Here is a 15,758-nt window from a genome sequence, read left to right as displayed (position 1 = left end):
ATAGCTATCTTTATATGTCGGAAAAATATTCCTATGTTAGCATAAAAACAAACACCAGCCACCAGATCAATAGGTAGGGAATTGCCATCTCTTCAAAAATAACAGTTACAGTATCAAAATTCTGATTAGTGCTACTTTTTAGAAATCAAATCAATCTGCACACGAGACTTAGATGGAAAGACCTACATTTTATACTATGCCCTTCTTTGGTTGTTCGATTGATTTGCAGGACTGGGCTCCTGGTGTCAAACATTACATATCTTTATCAACTGTGTCCTTTGAGTCATCTTCCTCTGCCAGTTCAAATATCAGAAATGATTCCAAATAAGCATTAAAGTGATATTACTTATTATAACACAATTCAGTTGCACTATTGCCCTCTTCTGTATTGAATTGTTTCACATTAGGTAGCATCCTGCTGTTGTTGGATGTCTAAGGAGTAGCAGCAGTCCACTGGGACTATAAATATATCTGTTTTCATACAGTTTTCCGTTTTGTTCATGCAGTATGAGTATAACGTGCGTTTGGTTTAAAATGCACATAAATCGGCTCTGCTCACTCCCAAATTCAACATGGAACGGATCTGAGGATATTGAGGAATTAGGGTGTAGGTCTGCTCTGGTCTACTACACACAACACTGTAGGATATGACCAATGTCTATGTGGAATATACATTCGCAAGAGAACGCACAGAAAAAAAACCTATTGAATTAATGTCACCTGTTAATAATATAAGCATTAATGACAAAACAGTTAAAAATGAAAAGAAAATTATTTTTTTTTACATGATATACATTTATTAGGATGATCTAAATGTCTCCTGAACATAAAATACATTTTTACAGTTGCTCCTGCTTGCAAGCACATGTTATAGCATGCATATGAGACTGTCACCACTATTACTCAGGACTGTAGCCGGAGCAAGAGATACGGCAGATAAACAAGTAAGTTTGAAATGCCCAAAGCTTGATTCAGATGTGGCTGCGTGCGCTCGAGATTGGCACCGCCTTACTGTACATTGACTACGGGCCGAATGCCCCTTTTCAACACACCACGTTCACTCTCAGAAATCGTAGGCTGTAGTAAGTGTCCTATGCGTACGTAGATGCAGTGAACAGCTACACCAATGAACAGTTGAACGGTTCTGTGCATGCGCACAGTGCTTTTGTGTACGATACATGCCTTGATGAGTCACGCTCTATGACTCTACTGTATTGTCTGTGAATGTATTAGTAATGCTTTGGATATTTGATAATTTAGTAAAAAAAAATCTATAATTAATGTTCATCTTATTGTAGCAAACTGTATAGTATAAAATAGAGATGAGCGCACTCGGATTTATGAAATCCGAGCCCACCCGAACGTTGCCGATCCGAGTCGGATCCGAGACAGATCCGGGTATTGGCGCCAAATTCAAATCTGAAACTGAGGCTCTGACTCATAATCCCGTTGTCGGATCTCGCGATACTCGGATCCTATAAATTCCCCGCTAGTCGCCGCCATCTTCACTCGGGCATTGATCAGGGTAGAGGGAGGGTGTGTTAGGTGGTCCTCTGTCCTGCTATATCTCGTGCTGTTCAGTGCTGTGCTGTGCTGTGCTGTGCTCAGTCCAGTGGTGCTGTGTCCTGTGCTCTGTCCTTCTGAGGTCAGTGGTGTTGCTGGGTCCTGTGCTGTGTCCTGTTCAGTCCAGTGGTGCTGTGTCCTGTGCTCTGTGCTTCTAAGGGCATAGTTATTTCCCCAATATTCCCCTGTGTTTAAAAAAATAAAAAAAAGTTATTTAAAAAAATACCAAAAACTAATTAAATTTTTTTTTAATTACCACAAAATTTGCACAACCAATCCTGCAGTATAAGCCCATTGGTACTGCAATATTACCAAGTTCACACATTCAGCAGTAAAAGTCCAGTGGTACTGCAATATTACAAAGTTCACACATTCTGCAGTATCAGTCCAGTGGTGCTGTGTCCTGTGCTCTGTCCTGCTGAGTTCCGTAGTGCTGCTGGGTCCTGTGCTGTGTCCTGTTCAGTCCAGTGGTGCTGTGTCCTGTGCTCTGTGCTTCTAAGGGCATAGTTATTTCCCCATTATTCCCAAGTTTTTAAAAAATCAAAAAAAAGTTATAAAAAATATTAAAATAATTTTTTTTTAAAAAAAAGTAATTATAACCAAATTTGCAAAACCAATCCAGCAGTATAAGTCCATTGGTACTGCAATATTACCAAGTTCACACATTCTGCAGTATCTTGTGCTACATATAATGGAGACCAAAAATTTGGAGGATAAAGTAGGGAAAGATCAAGACCCACTTCCTCCTAATGCTGAAGCTGCTGCCACTAGTCATGACATAGACGATGAAATGCCATCAACGTCGTCTTCCAAGCCCGATGCCCAATCTCGTAGTACCGGGCATGTAAAATCCAAAAAGCCCAAGTTAAGAAAAAGTAGCAAAAAGAGAAACTTAAAATCATCTGAGGAGAAACGTAAAGTTGCCAATATGCCATTTACGACACGGAGTGGCAAGGAACAGCTTAGGCCCTGGCCCGTGTTCATGACTAGTGGTTCAGCTTCACCCACGGATCTTAGCCCTCCTCCTCCTCCCCCCCCCTACAAAAAATTGAAGAGAGTTATGCTGTCAGCAACAAAACAGCAAACAACTCTGCCTTCTAAAGAGAAATTATCACAAATCCCCAAGGCGAGTCCAAGGATGTTGGTGGTTGTCAAGCCTGACCTTCCCATCACTGTACGGGAAGAGGTGGCTCGGGAGGAGCCTATTGATGATGTAGCTGGCGCTGTGGAGGAACTTGATGATGAGGATGGTGATGTGGTTATTGTAAATGAGGCACCAGGGGGGGAAACAGCTGATGTCCATGGGATGAAAAAGCCCATCGTCATGCCTGGTCAGAAGACCAAAAAATGCACCTCTTCAGTCTGGAGTTATTTTTATCCAAATCCAGACAACCAATGTATGGCCATATGTAGCTTATGTAAAGCTCAAATAAGAAGGGGTAAGGATCTTGCCCACCTAGGAACATCCTCCCTTATACGTCACCTGAATAACCTTCATAGTTCAGTGGTTAGTTCAGGAACTGGGGCTAGGACCCTCATCGGTACAGGGACACCTAAATCCCGTGGTCCAGTTGGATACACACCAGCAACACCCTCCTCGTCAACTTCCTCCACAATCTCCATCAGATTCAGTCCTGCAGCCCAAGTCAGCAGCCAGACTGAGTCCTCCTCAATACGGGATTCATCCGAGGAATCCTGCAGCGGTACGCCTACTACTGCCACTGCTGCTGTTGCTGCTGTTAGTCGGTCATCTTCCCAGAGGGGAAGTCGTAAGACCGCTAAGTCTTTCACAAAACAATTGACCGTCCAACAGTCGTTTGCCATGACCACAAAATACGATAGTAGTCACCCTATTGCAAAGCGTATAACTGCGGCTGTAACTGCAATGTTGGTGTTAGACGTGCGCCCGGTGTCCGCCATCAGTGGAGTGGGATTTAGAGGGTTGATGGAGGTATTGTGTCCCCGGTACCAAATCCCGTTGAGATTCCACTTCACTAGGCAGGCGATACCAAAAATGTACAGAGAAGTACGATCAAATGTCCTCAGTGCTCTAAAAAATGCGGTTGTACCCACTGTCCACTTAACCATGGACATGTGGACAAGTGGTTCTGGGCAAACTAAGGACTATATGACTGTGACAGCCCACTGGGTAGATGCATCCCCTTCCGCAGCAACAGCAACAGCTGCATCAGTAGCAGCAACTACAAAATGGCTGCTCGTGCAAAGGCAGGCAACATTGTGTATTACAGGCTTTAATAAGAGGCACAACGCTGACAACATATTAGAGAAACTGAGGGAAATTATCTCCCAGTGGCTTACCCCACTTAGACTCTCATGGGGATTTGTGGTGTCAGACAATGCCAGTAACATTGTGCAGGCATTAAATATGGGCAATTTCCAGCACGTCCCATGTTTTGCCCACACCATTAATTTGGTGGTGCAGCATTACCTCAAGAGTGACAGGGGTGTGCAGGAGATGCTTGCGGTGGCGCGCAAAATTGCTGGACACTTTCGGCATTCAGCCAGTGCCTACCGCAGACTAGAGGCACATAAAAAAAGCATGAACCTGCCCTGCCATCACCTCAAACAAGAGGTTGTGACGCGCTGGAACTCCACCCTCTATATGCTGCAGAGGATGGAGGAGCAGCAAAAGGCCATTCAGGCCTACACAGCCACCTACGACATAGGCAAAGGAGTGGGGATGCGCCTCAGTCAAGCGCAATGGAGACTGATTTCCGTGTTATGCAAGGTTCTGCAGCCATTTGAACTTGCCACACGAGAAGTCAGTTCCGACACTGCCAGCTTGAGTCAGGTCATTCCCCTGATCAGGCTGTTGCAGAAGCAGCTGGAGAAAGTGAGGGAGGAGCTGGTAAGCCATTGCGATTACACCAAGCATGTAGCTCTTGTGGATGTAGCCCTTCGTACGCTTTGCCAGGATCCGAGGGTGGTCACTCTTTTAAAGTCAGAGGAATACATTCTGGCCACCGTGCTCGATCCTCGGTTTAAAGCGTATGTTGTGTCTCTGTTTCCGGCGGACACAAGTCTACAGCGGTGCAAAGACCTGCTGGTCAGGAGATTGTCCTCTGAAGAGGACCGTGACATGCCAACAGCTCCACCCTCATTTTCTTCCACATCTATGGCTGCGAGGAAAAAGCTCAGTTTTCCCAAAAGAGGCGCTGGCGGGGATGCTGATAACATCTGGTCCGGACTGAAGGACCTGCCAACCATTGCAGACATGTCTACTCTCGCTGCATTGGATGCTGTCACAATAGAAAAAATTGTGGATGATTACTTTGCTGACACCATCCAAGTAGACATGTCAGACAGTCCATATTGTTACTGGCAGGAAAAAAAGGCAGTTTGGAAACCCCTGTACAAACTGGCTCTATTTTACCTGAGTTGTCCCCCCTCCAGTGTGTACTCGGAAAGAGTTTTTAGTGCAGCGGGGAACCTGGTCAGTGAGCGGCGAAGGAGGTTGCTTCCTCATAACGTTGAAAAAATGATGTTTATAAAAATGAATAATCAATTCCTCAATGAAGTACAGCACTGCCCTCCAGATACTACAGAGGGACCTGTGGTTGTGGAGTCCAGCGGGGACGAATTGATAATGTGTGATGAGGAGGAAGTACACACTGTAGGGGGAGAGGAATCAGAGGTTGAGGATGAGGACGACATCTTGCCTCAGTAGAGCCTGTTTAGTCTGTACAGGGAGAGATGAATAGCTTTTTTGGTGTGGGGGCCCAAACAAACCAATCATTTCAGCCAAAGTTGTTTGGTAGGCCCTGTCGCTGAAATGATTGGTTTGTTAAAGTGTGCATGTCCTATTTCAACAACATAAGGGTGGGTGTGAGGGCCCAAGGACAATTCCATCTTGGAACTTTTTTTTTTGCATTATATGACCAATCAACAGTCGTTTGCCATGTTCAAAAAGTAAAACCAAATTTAAACAAATTCAAGAAATTAAACCAAAAGTAAAATGCCGTGTCATAATTTAAAACAAGAGGTATTGACGTGCTCTAAAACTACTGTATTGTTGTTTATATTTTATAAACACTACACTTGAAAGCTTGAGTCTTTCAATAAAAAAGTAACTGTCCATTGCACGAATATTTGCAACAGGGACAATTTTAGGGTTAAGAAAGTAAACTAATAACACTTCGACGCTGTCTGTCTTTATAAACACTACACTTGGAAGTTGGAGGAGGTATTGTGGCCCCGGCACCAAATTTACTACCGGGGCCACTCCACTGTGCAGTCCATATTTAGGTGTATCAGATATTAAACAACGGTGACAGTTGATGCCCAATTTTTTAATTATATTGTGGCCTCTGTACCAAATTGTGTACCGGGGCCACCACACTACACAGTCCATACCCTTTTTTGGTGGAATTCTGACCCGTGGAGGGTTTTTTAATTATATTGTGGCCTCGGTACCAAATTGTGTACCGGGGCCACCACACTACGCAGTCCATACCCTTTTTTGGTGGAATTCTGACCCGTGGAGGGTTTTTTAATTATATTGTGGCCTCGGTACCAAATTGTGTACCGGGGCCACCACACTACACAGTCAAGATAGATAGATGCGTATCATAGATAAAGTACATTCAGTGGTGTGGGGCAAATTGAAAAATATTCAAAATGCACTGACATTATCAAAAACAAGAGGTTTTCACACGCTGAAACTCCAACATGTATATGATGGAGAGGATGGAGGAGCAGCCGTATGTGCAGTGTAATGCAGACCTGTTGAAGGTTTTTTATATATTTTATTGTGGTGCCCAGTGCCCACTACTCTACGCAGTCCAGATACTATTTTTGGGTGTAATTCAGACCTGTTGAAGGTTTTCTATATATTATATTGTGGTGGCCAGTGGCCAGTCCTCTATGCAGTCCAGATACTATTTTTGGGTGTAATTCAGACCTGTTGAAGGTTTTCTATATATTTTTTATTGTGGTGCCCAGTGCCCACTACTCTACGCAGTCCAGGTACATTTATTGGTGCGAATCATACAAGTTCAGGGTTTTTAATATATATTGTGGTGACCCACTCCTCTACGCAGTCCAGGTACATTTATTGCTGCGAATCATACAAGTTCAGGGTTTTTAATATATATTGTGGTGACCCACTCCTCTACGCAGTCCAGGTACATTTATTGGTGCGAATCATACAAGTTGATGGTTTTCTTATTATATATATTGTGGTGACCCACTCCTCTACGCAGTCCAGATACATTTATTGGTGCGAATCATACAAGTCCAGGGTTTTTAATATATATTGTGGTGACCCACTCCTCTACGCAGTCCAGGTACATTTATTGGTGCGAATCATACAAGTTCAGGGTTTTTAATATATATTGTGGTGACCCACTCCTCTACGCAGTCCAGGTACATTTATTGGTGCGAATCATACAAGTTGATGGTTTTCTTATTATATATATTGTGGTGACCCACTCCTCTACGCAGTCCAGGTACATTTATTGCTGCGAATCATACAAGTTGATGGTTTTCTTATTATATATATTGTGGTGACCCACTCCTCTACGCAGTCCAGGTACATTTATTGCTGCGAATCATACAAGTTGATGGTTTTCTTATTATATATATTGTGGTGACCCACTCCTCTACGCAGTCCAGATACATTTATTGGTGCGAATCATACAAGTTCAGGGTTTTTAATATATATTGTGGTGACCCACTCCTCTACGCAGTCCAGGTACATTTATTGGTGCGAATCATACAAGTTCAGGGTTTTTAATATATATTGTGGTGACCCACTCCTCTACGCAGTCCAGGTACATTTATTGGTGCGAATCATACAAGTTGATGGTTTTCTTATTATATATATTGTGGTGACCCACTCCTCTACGCAGTCCAGGTACATTTATTGGTGCGAATCATACAAGTTCAGGGTTTTTAATATATATTGTGGTGACCCACTCCTCTACGCAGTCCAGGTACATTTATTGGTGTGAATCATACAAGTTCAGGGTTTTTAATATATATTGTGGTGACCCACTCCTCTACGCAGTCCAGGTACATTTATTGGTGCGAATCATACAAGTTGATGGTTTTCTTATTATATATATTGTGGTGACCCACTCCTCTACGCAGTCCAGATACATTTATTGGTGCGAATCATACAAGTCCAGGGTTTTTAATATATATTGTGGTGACCCACTCCTCTACGCAGTCCAGGTACATTTATTGGTGCGAATCATACAAGTTCAGGGTTTTTAATATATATTGTGGTGACCCACTCCTCTACGCAGTCCAGGTACATTTATTGGTGCGAATCATACAAGTTGATGGTTTTCTTATTATATATATTGTGGTGACCCACTCCTCTACGCAGTCCAGGTACATTTATTGGTGCGAATCATACAAGTTGATGGTTTTCTTATTATATATATTGTGGTGACCCACTCCTCTACGCAGTCCAGATACATTTATTGGTGCGAATCATACAAGTTCAGGGTTTTTAATATATATTGTGGTGACCCACTCCTCTACGCAGTCCAGGTACATTTATTGGTGCGAATCATACAAGTTCAGGGTTTTTAATATATATTGTGGTGACCCACTCCTCTACGCAGTCCAGGTACATTTATTGGTGCGAATCATACAAGTTGATGGTTTTCTTATTATATATATTGTGGTGACCCACTCCTCTACGCAGTCCAGGTACATTTATTGCTGCGAATCATACAAGTTGATGGTTTTCTTATTATATATATTGTGGTGACCCACTCCTCTACGCAGTCCAGATACATTTATTGGTGCGAATCATACAAGTTCAGGGTTTTTAATATATATTGTGGTGACCCACTCCTCTACGCAGTCCAGGTACATTTATTGGTGCGAATCATACAAGTTCAGGGTTTTTAATATATATTGTGGTGACCCACTCCTCTACGCAGTCCAGGTACATTTATTGGTGCGAATCATACAAGTTGATGGTTTTCTTATTATATATATTGTGGTGACCCACTCCTCTACGCAGTCCAGGTACATTTATTGGTGCGAATCATACAAGTTCAGGGTTTTTAATATATATTGTGGTGACCCACTCCTCTACGCAGTCCAGGTACATTTATTGGTGTGAATCATACAAGTTCAGGGTTTTTAATATATATTGTGGTGACCCACTCCTCTACGCAGTCCAGGTACATTTATTGGTGCGAATCATACAAGTTGATGGTTTTCTTATTATATATATTGTGGTGACCCACTCCTCTACGCAGTCCAGATACATTTATTGGTGCGAATCATACAAGTCCAGGGTTTTTAATATATATTGTGGTGACCCACTCCTCTACGCAGTCCAGGTACATTTATTGGTGCGAATCATACAAGTTCAGGGTTTTTAATATATATTGTGGTGACCCACTCCTCTACGCAGTCCAGGTACATTTATTGGTGCGAATCATACAAGTTGATGGTTTTCTTATTATATATATTGTGGTGACCCACTCCTCTACGCAGTCCAGGTACATTTATTGGTGCGAATCATACAAGTTGATGGTTTTCTTATTATATATATTGTGGTGACCCACTCCTCTACGCAGTCCAGATACATTTATTGGTGCGAATCATACAAGTTCAGGGTTTTTAATATATATTGTGGTGACCCACTCCTCTACGCAGTCCAGGTACATTTATTGGTGCGAATCATACAAGTTCAGGGTTTTTAATATATATTGTGGTGACCCACTCCTCTACGCAGTCCAGGTACATTTATTGGTGCGAATCATACAAGTTGATGGTTTTCTTATTATATATATTGTGGTGACCCACTCCTCTACGCAGTCCAGGTACATTTATTGCTGCGAATCATACAAGTTCAGGGTTTTTAATATATATTGTGGTGACCCACTCCTCTACGCAGTCCAGGTACATTTATTGGTGCGAATCATACAAGTTGATGGTTTTCTTATTATATATATTGTGGTGACCCACTCCTCTACGCAGTCCAGAAAGATACCTCGTTGCAACGTTTTGGACTAATAACTATATTGTGAGGTGTTCAGAATACACTGTAAATTAGTGGAAATGCTTGTTATTGAATGTTATTGAGGTTAATAATAGCGTAGGAGTGAAAATAAGCCCAAAAACTTGATTTTTAAACTTTTTATGTTTTTTTCCAAAAAAATCCGTATCCAAAACCTTAAATCCGAACCGAGACCTTTCGTCAAGTGTTTTGCGAGACAAATCCGAACCCCAAAAATAATGAAAATCCGGATACAAAACACAAAACACGAGACCTCAAAAGTCGCCGGTGCACATCCCTAGTATAAAATATAAATTGTTTTTGCTAAAAAAATTCGCTAATGTTGTTTTGCAAGAAATAAAACATTATTTGCATTAAAAGTTCACTGCCATGAAATGTTTAAAATAAAAAGTATTGTGTTTACTATTTTCTCCTTAGGGCGCTCTGTCCAGAAGGCTGTGATACATCACAATTAATTTGGGGAACTGACATTTACTCATCTGTAAGTTACTCATTTATTATGTAAAGCTACTTGGTTTGTAATGTGTTGTTCTTTATAATAGAAATATATTAAATTAGAATCTTGATTTTCTGCTGCAACATGTAGATGGTAGGGTCAGAATTTGACACAAACAGGAGTCCATCCAGCCTTGTGTCTATGGTGCAGGCAGTGGTGGTGATGTAGTGGTGTGGGGGATGTTTTCTTGGCACATTATATGCCCCTTAAAATTGAGCATTGTTTAAGTGCCACAGTCTACTTGGGTATTGTTGCTGACCATGTGCATCCCTTTATGGACACCGTCTACCCATCTTCTTATGGCTACTTCCAGCAGAATAACATGTCATGTCACAAACAATAATAGAGTACGGATATTATATAATTAGGAGCACTCCTATAAGCAGCTGCCTAAAACACAGAACTGGAGTTTCACCAATCTCAAATAAACATGTACAAATCAATAGAAGTACTACACTTATGGGCACTGTCAGGTGCTGTTGCTCTTCCGTATCGGGACGGCTGTCAGGTCTCCTGCTGCTTCTGGTTGCCAGGAAACCAGACGCAATACTTCCGGCTTCCCTGCCAGCACTCACGTGCATGCGCGTCCCATTGCTAGGCAACGAGACGCTATTAGGAACACCAGCGGCTTCCACTGATGTCACGCAGCCAGAGTTATTGATTGGTCCAGGGCACTATTTAAAGCTGTCTCTGGCACCATGCTGGTGTCAGAGTATTGGGCCCCCTGCTCCAGTGTTCCAGTGTTCGTTCTGTGATTCCCAGTGAATGATCTTGGCTGTTCCTGACCACTCCTCTGTTGCTCCTGTATTTGATTTGGTATTGAACCCTGCTCGTCTGACCGCTCTTCTGGAATCCTCTGTGTGTTCTCCATTGCCTGAACATTACTGACCCGGCTCGCCTTGACTATTTTTCTGGAAACCCTTGTGTATTTCTACTGCCCGTACGTTGCTGATCCAGCTAGACTGACTACCCTCAATTCTCTGTATCTTGCTGGTGGCTCAGTGGAAAGACCGCAACCTGCGCTTCTCCTGCAGCAAAATCCATACCTACTTGCAGGGGTTCCCGAAGAAACATGGGGGAACATTAGACTCTGTACCTCCCACTAGAGTTGCGCAAACGTCAGCAGGTACATTCCGGTGTTCCCTGAATTGTGACAGGGACTCACTTCTAGTCACTCTGAAGCAACCGAGATTATACATTTTTCCAAATTAATTGTAGGAATGTTTAAAGATGATATTTATTAAAAAATGTTCAAAATGTCCAGAATGAAAGTATAGATGTATCTTTGCATAAGGTGCTTTTTAACCATTTTTTAAAGTAAGCACATTCACCAATGGGAATTTCTTTGTGTGGAGGTGAGGAAAACTAATTGTTTATTTATCTACCTCCCAAGCTTCACCACAGTATATCAATATTGTTACCAATATAACCTACTACACTATATTTTGATTCTGTTTTTATTACATTTTGTGACACTGACACCCGGCAGATGACAGACACAACGTATTCTTTCTTGAATAACAGTGTTTTTATTGTACACATCACCAGTAAGACAGCACACTTGTCAGGTTGACACCAGGTGACTCTAGCTCTGGCTAGATATTGACCTCCTGCCGAGTCACCAGCCAACTAGCTCGGCATCGGTCGCACTGCACAAAATAACAATACAGTTTGAAATTTTTTACACTCCCACTCCTAGCTTGATTGACAGGTGACACTCGCCCCTGGTCTTTATAGAGGAGGTCTCTTAGGGTGCTTTGTTTGACCAGTCTCACTGCAGTGAGACTGGACAAACTCTCTCATCTCTCGCAATTGTTCCAATATTGGAATCCTATTTTTCCCTATATCCACTACTATCCTTCATTTTAATTAACGGCCGTATCCCTGGATACACTTTTCCGCTAAAACTTGTCTAACCCTATGTTAAACATATCTATTGAATGTGCCATCACAACCTTCCCTGGCAGTGAATTCCATATCTTGACTGCCCTTACTGTAAAGAACCCCTTCCTTTGCTGGTTGCGAAACTTCCTCTCTTCTAACCTTAGGGGTTGACTGTGTGTCCTGTGCAGAGACCTTGGGGTAACATATTAGTCTTGTATTAAATTTAATCTCTCTCTCATAGATAGATAGATAGATAGATAGATCTAATCTTAGGTTTCAATGTTAATGATTAGATACCACACATGGAGCATTACTCCACCACTGGCCAAATACAGATACCTCTACACTACTTGCATATGGACTTGACCTAGAAAGTTTATTAAAATTTCAGTATCCTGGAGGACTTTGGAAGAGGAGGGATGGTTGCTTATCAAACGTATTGCTAAGACCTCTATAGATACCTATATAAAAGAGAATACTTATAAACTGTATACTAGATGGCATATGGTCCCATCTAAACTACATAAAATTTTCCCCACAACATAGGCATCTGCATAGCTAGAGACCCTCTTACCATGTTACTGTGCTATCCTGTAAAAGCTCCCCACAGCAACTGATAATTTAATTCAACATATATGCTTTGCAACATGGCTGGAAAAACCCAAACTCCCATGTATTGCCGTCACATCATGTATCGGATAGATCATCTCCATGAGTATATTACAAGTTCACTCCATGACCTTGTTTATAGCTTCCAAATAAAATGAAAGCCCTGGTAGTCCTTCCATAATTCTCCAATTCCAGGGTCTCTCTAAATTTCTTAAACTTTGCTGTTATAATATAATTGTGTGTGTTTACAACCCCCGCTCTTTGAACTACATCTACCCTTTCTCTTACACTGGGATATATCTACATGGGCCAGATCAAAAAACAATCAACAAAATAGGTTTTGTATTTGTCATTGTGAACTTACACCTTGTAATATCACTCCTTAGGTCTACAAGGAGCTGTGGTTGCCGCCTTCCAAGGTCACTGTAGTGACCTCGGAAGGCTGTCAAAAATGGTTTCCTTGGTTATTTATCCATATATTTTAGGCATTAGATTTTAAGCAAACCCAAAAGGTACTTACATGTAGTGCACGTTGATATCACATATTGTCTGTCCCTATTGCACGCCACATCAGTTGCTTAGCGACAGCAGCCGGCGTCCTCTCTTTTTCATGCGGCAGCAGGCGGCACCCTCATCTCAGTGGGTTTTCATATTATTACAAACATGATGTTCGCTGCTGCATGCCGGGATGTTTGCAATTATAAATATTTACCCAGTGCACAACTTCCCTACTTGTAATCAGAAATGAATAGATTGAAATGAATTGGGTAAAATAAATAAGTAGTCTTTAGCCTTGTATCTAATAATGAATAAATATTTAATCAATGTACTAAGTATTATAAGGGTTAAAAAGAGTTAAAACAAATTAAATTATGGATGAGTGGATCAGCGGTGAAGTGGTATTGTCAGGGAACTTGGATGTAATGTGTCCCACTTGCTCCATTGTGTCACACTGAAATGTACACACAAAAATCACTAACGATATATCTCATAGGGGAGTACTATCTAGTGGATAATGACTGTGAAACCTACCTATCTATGCTCTAAGTGAAAATCAACAATGCGGTGGAGGTGTGTAAGCCCAGTCCTCAAACTGTCAAGGTAATACAGGGAATAATTAATTAATCACATGCAGTGATTCGATCAATTCTCGATCATATGATGTTGAAAATACCTTGTATTGTCAATGGTTGTCAACTTGATCCGAGAGATCCTCCTGGGATGGTTGCAGGTTCAAGAAGTAAATTCAGTATGTTCCGTGTTTATGAGCAATGTGAACGCCCCATCTGACTTTATACAAAAGCACTGCAGTATTATCCCGGGTAGTATTTAGATCGACCCTCCTCTCCGGGACGATCATGTTGTCAAAAGTGTTGCCGGGATGGTTGCCTAGTGGCAGCAGTCGGCGTCCTCTTCCTAGTACACCACTGACCCACTTCCAGTCCACTAGACCACTGGGGAAACTAGGAGACGGAGCTAAGCACTCCATTCTAACAAGTTACACCTGCCCTGGAGCAGGTGCAAAAGCTTACGTCTGAAAACAAGCGTACTTCTGCGTACTGCTAAATTTGAATCGCCGGCATCTACTTGGGAAAGCTTTTACTGTACCTGGGCTACGTTCATCTGCCTCTTTCCTCCCCCGTTCCGCCCTTCAAGTCCTAGGCCAGAATAAGTGTAATTTGCTTTTACAGATGAATTGCATGCAATTGCGTTTGTTGGTGTAAGGTCCGTTTCTGAGCATGCACAGAGCAATTTACCGCAAAACTACGGCACACAACGGGATTACGTCAGGCCCAGAATGCAATAATGATGTCAATAGTTGTGAACAGTTTTGCACTTTAAATACTCCACAATATTATCTTATAAAATCCAGAGAACAAGAATGTATTATGAGAACTGCATTAAATGTACAAACTTTTACTGTTAGTTGATCAATTTTGAAAAATAGGTACATTTCGATGGTCAAAATCGTCCATGGACATATCCATAAAACTTGATACTGTCTCTGTTAGTAACTATGACTGTCCCTCATTATTAATTGATTTATTGATTGACTGCTTTCTCATGAATATTAGTTCAGTCAACAAAATAATTTCTGCCACTGTAAGTGTCAGGAGCTGTATAATCTGGACCTGATGTCTAACAGAGTACTTCAGTTTGTTTTCTCCTTTTACCCTAGGACTCTAATATCTGTCTTGCAGCGATACACGCAGGGGCGATGCCAGTCACTGGCGGATATGTGACTTTAAAAAGGGAACCTCTACAGAGCACGTATCTTGCGTCTTACCAAAATGGGATCCAAAGCTATAACTCCTATTTATTTGGCGTTAGAGAATCATTTGTGTTTATCTTGAATCAAATCGTGAATTAAGTTATAATGGTGTAAGTAGCACCAGGGCAGCCCATGGTCAAGAAGAAACATCGATACAGAATTGAAAACCCAAGTTGTTGCTCACTGTGCATTCTCAGAAAAAGAGAAGAGTGGAATCCTGCGGAGCGGATGGGCCAGTATCACCAGGCCCTCAAAGACAATGCTATTGGGCCTGGTATTTGTGTGTTACGCCTCTGCTAAGAAATACATAGTATTTATTAGATATCAGCATGTTCTGTTTGTTTATAGTTATGATACTAAGATTTGTGGATCAATGTTTGCATGAAATAAAACTGTTGTATCTGTATCGATCAAGATGCAATATAATAAAAAGCTAGCACTTCAAATACATATATTAATGTGGACCTTAAATTTATATTTTCTACACAACCATTATTATTTCCTTCTGTAGGTCAGGCTGTACATGGGATGCGAATGATAGCCATTCTGCCCTCTCTTGTCCATACAATATCCGCCAAAATCCAATGAGAGTTAGTGTTATAGGAAACCATGAAGTAACCATTTCCCATATAGCAGAAAGAACAATAAACTACAGATGGGTAATTAGGTTACGTAAACAGGGCAATCTTGCCACTCAGCACAACCACCCAGTAGCCAGATCTTTGTCAGACTTGAACATACAAGTACATACCCATAATGCCAAATGGTCAGACCATATAAAGAAGAGATGTGCGTTCACCCCAGTGTTTTGCTTTTGGAAGTGGTTTTGGTTCTAAAACGCATAGGTGTTTTGGTTTTGTGACAGGTATTGCCAAAAAAATCTTGAAAAGGTTTTGGTTTTGGTTTTGTATTTAATTAAAAAATGT

General features: G+C 41.6%; 1 protein-coding gene across 1 annotated transcript in view; it reads left to right on the top strand.

Annotated features, from left to right (window-relative positions):
- Positions 1-15,264, top strand: part of LOC142099111 (cysteine-rich secretory protein LCCL domain-containing 1-like) — a 45,284-nt gene extending 30,020 nt beyond the window's left edge. The window contains exons 8-9 of the mRNA XM_075182262.1: positions 9,989-10,052; positions 14,740-15,264. Coding sequence (XP_075038363.1) covers positions 9,989-10,052; positions 14,740-14,931 — 256 coding nt within the window. The 3' untranslated portion in view covers positions 14,932-15,264. The remainder of the gene's footprint in view (positions 1-9,988; positions 10,053-14,739) is intronic.
- Positions 15,265-15,758: the final 494 nt, after the last annotated feature.

This window comes from Mixophyes fleayi, chromosome 8 (assembly GCF_038048845.1).
Source record: "Mixophyes fleayi isolate aMixFle1 chromosome 8, aMixFle1.hap1, whole genome shotgun sequence".
NCBI lineage: Eukaryota > Metazoa > Chordata > Amphibia > Anura > Limnodynastidae > Mixophyes > Mixophyes fleayi.
The sequence above is the reverse complement of the archived record's forward strand: the minus strand, read 5'-3'. Positions and strand labels throughout refer to the sequence as shown.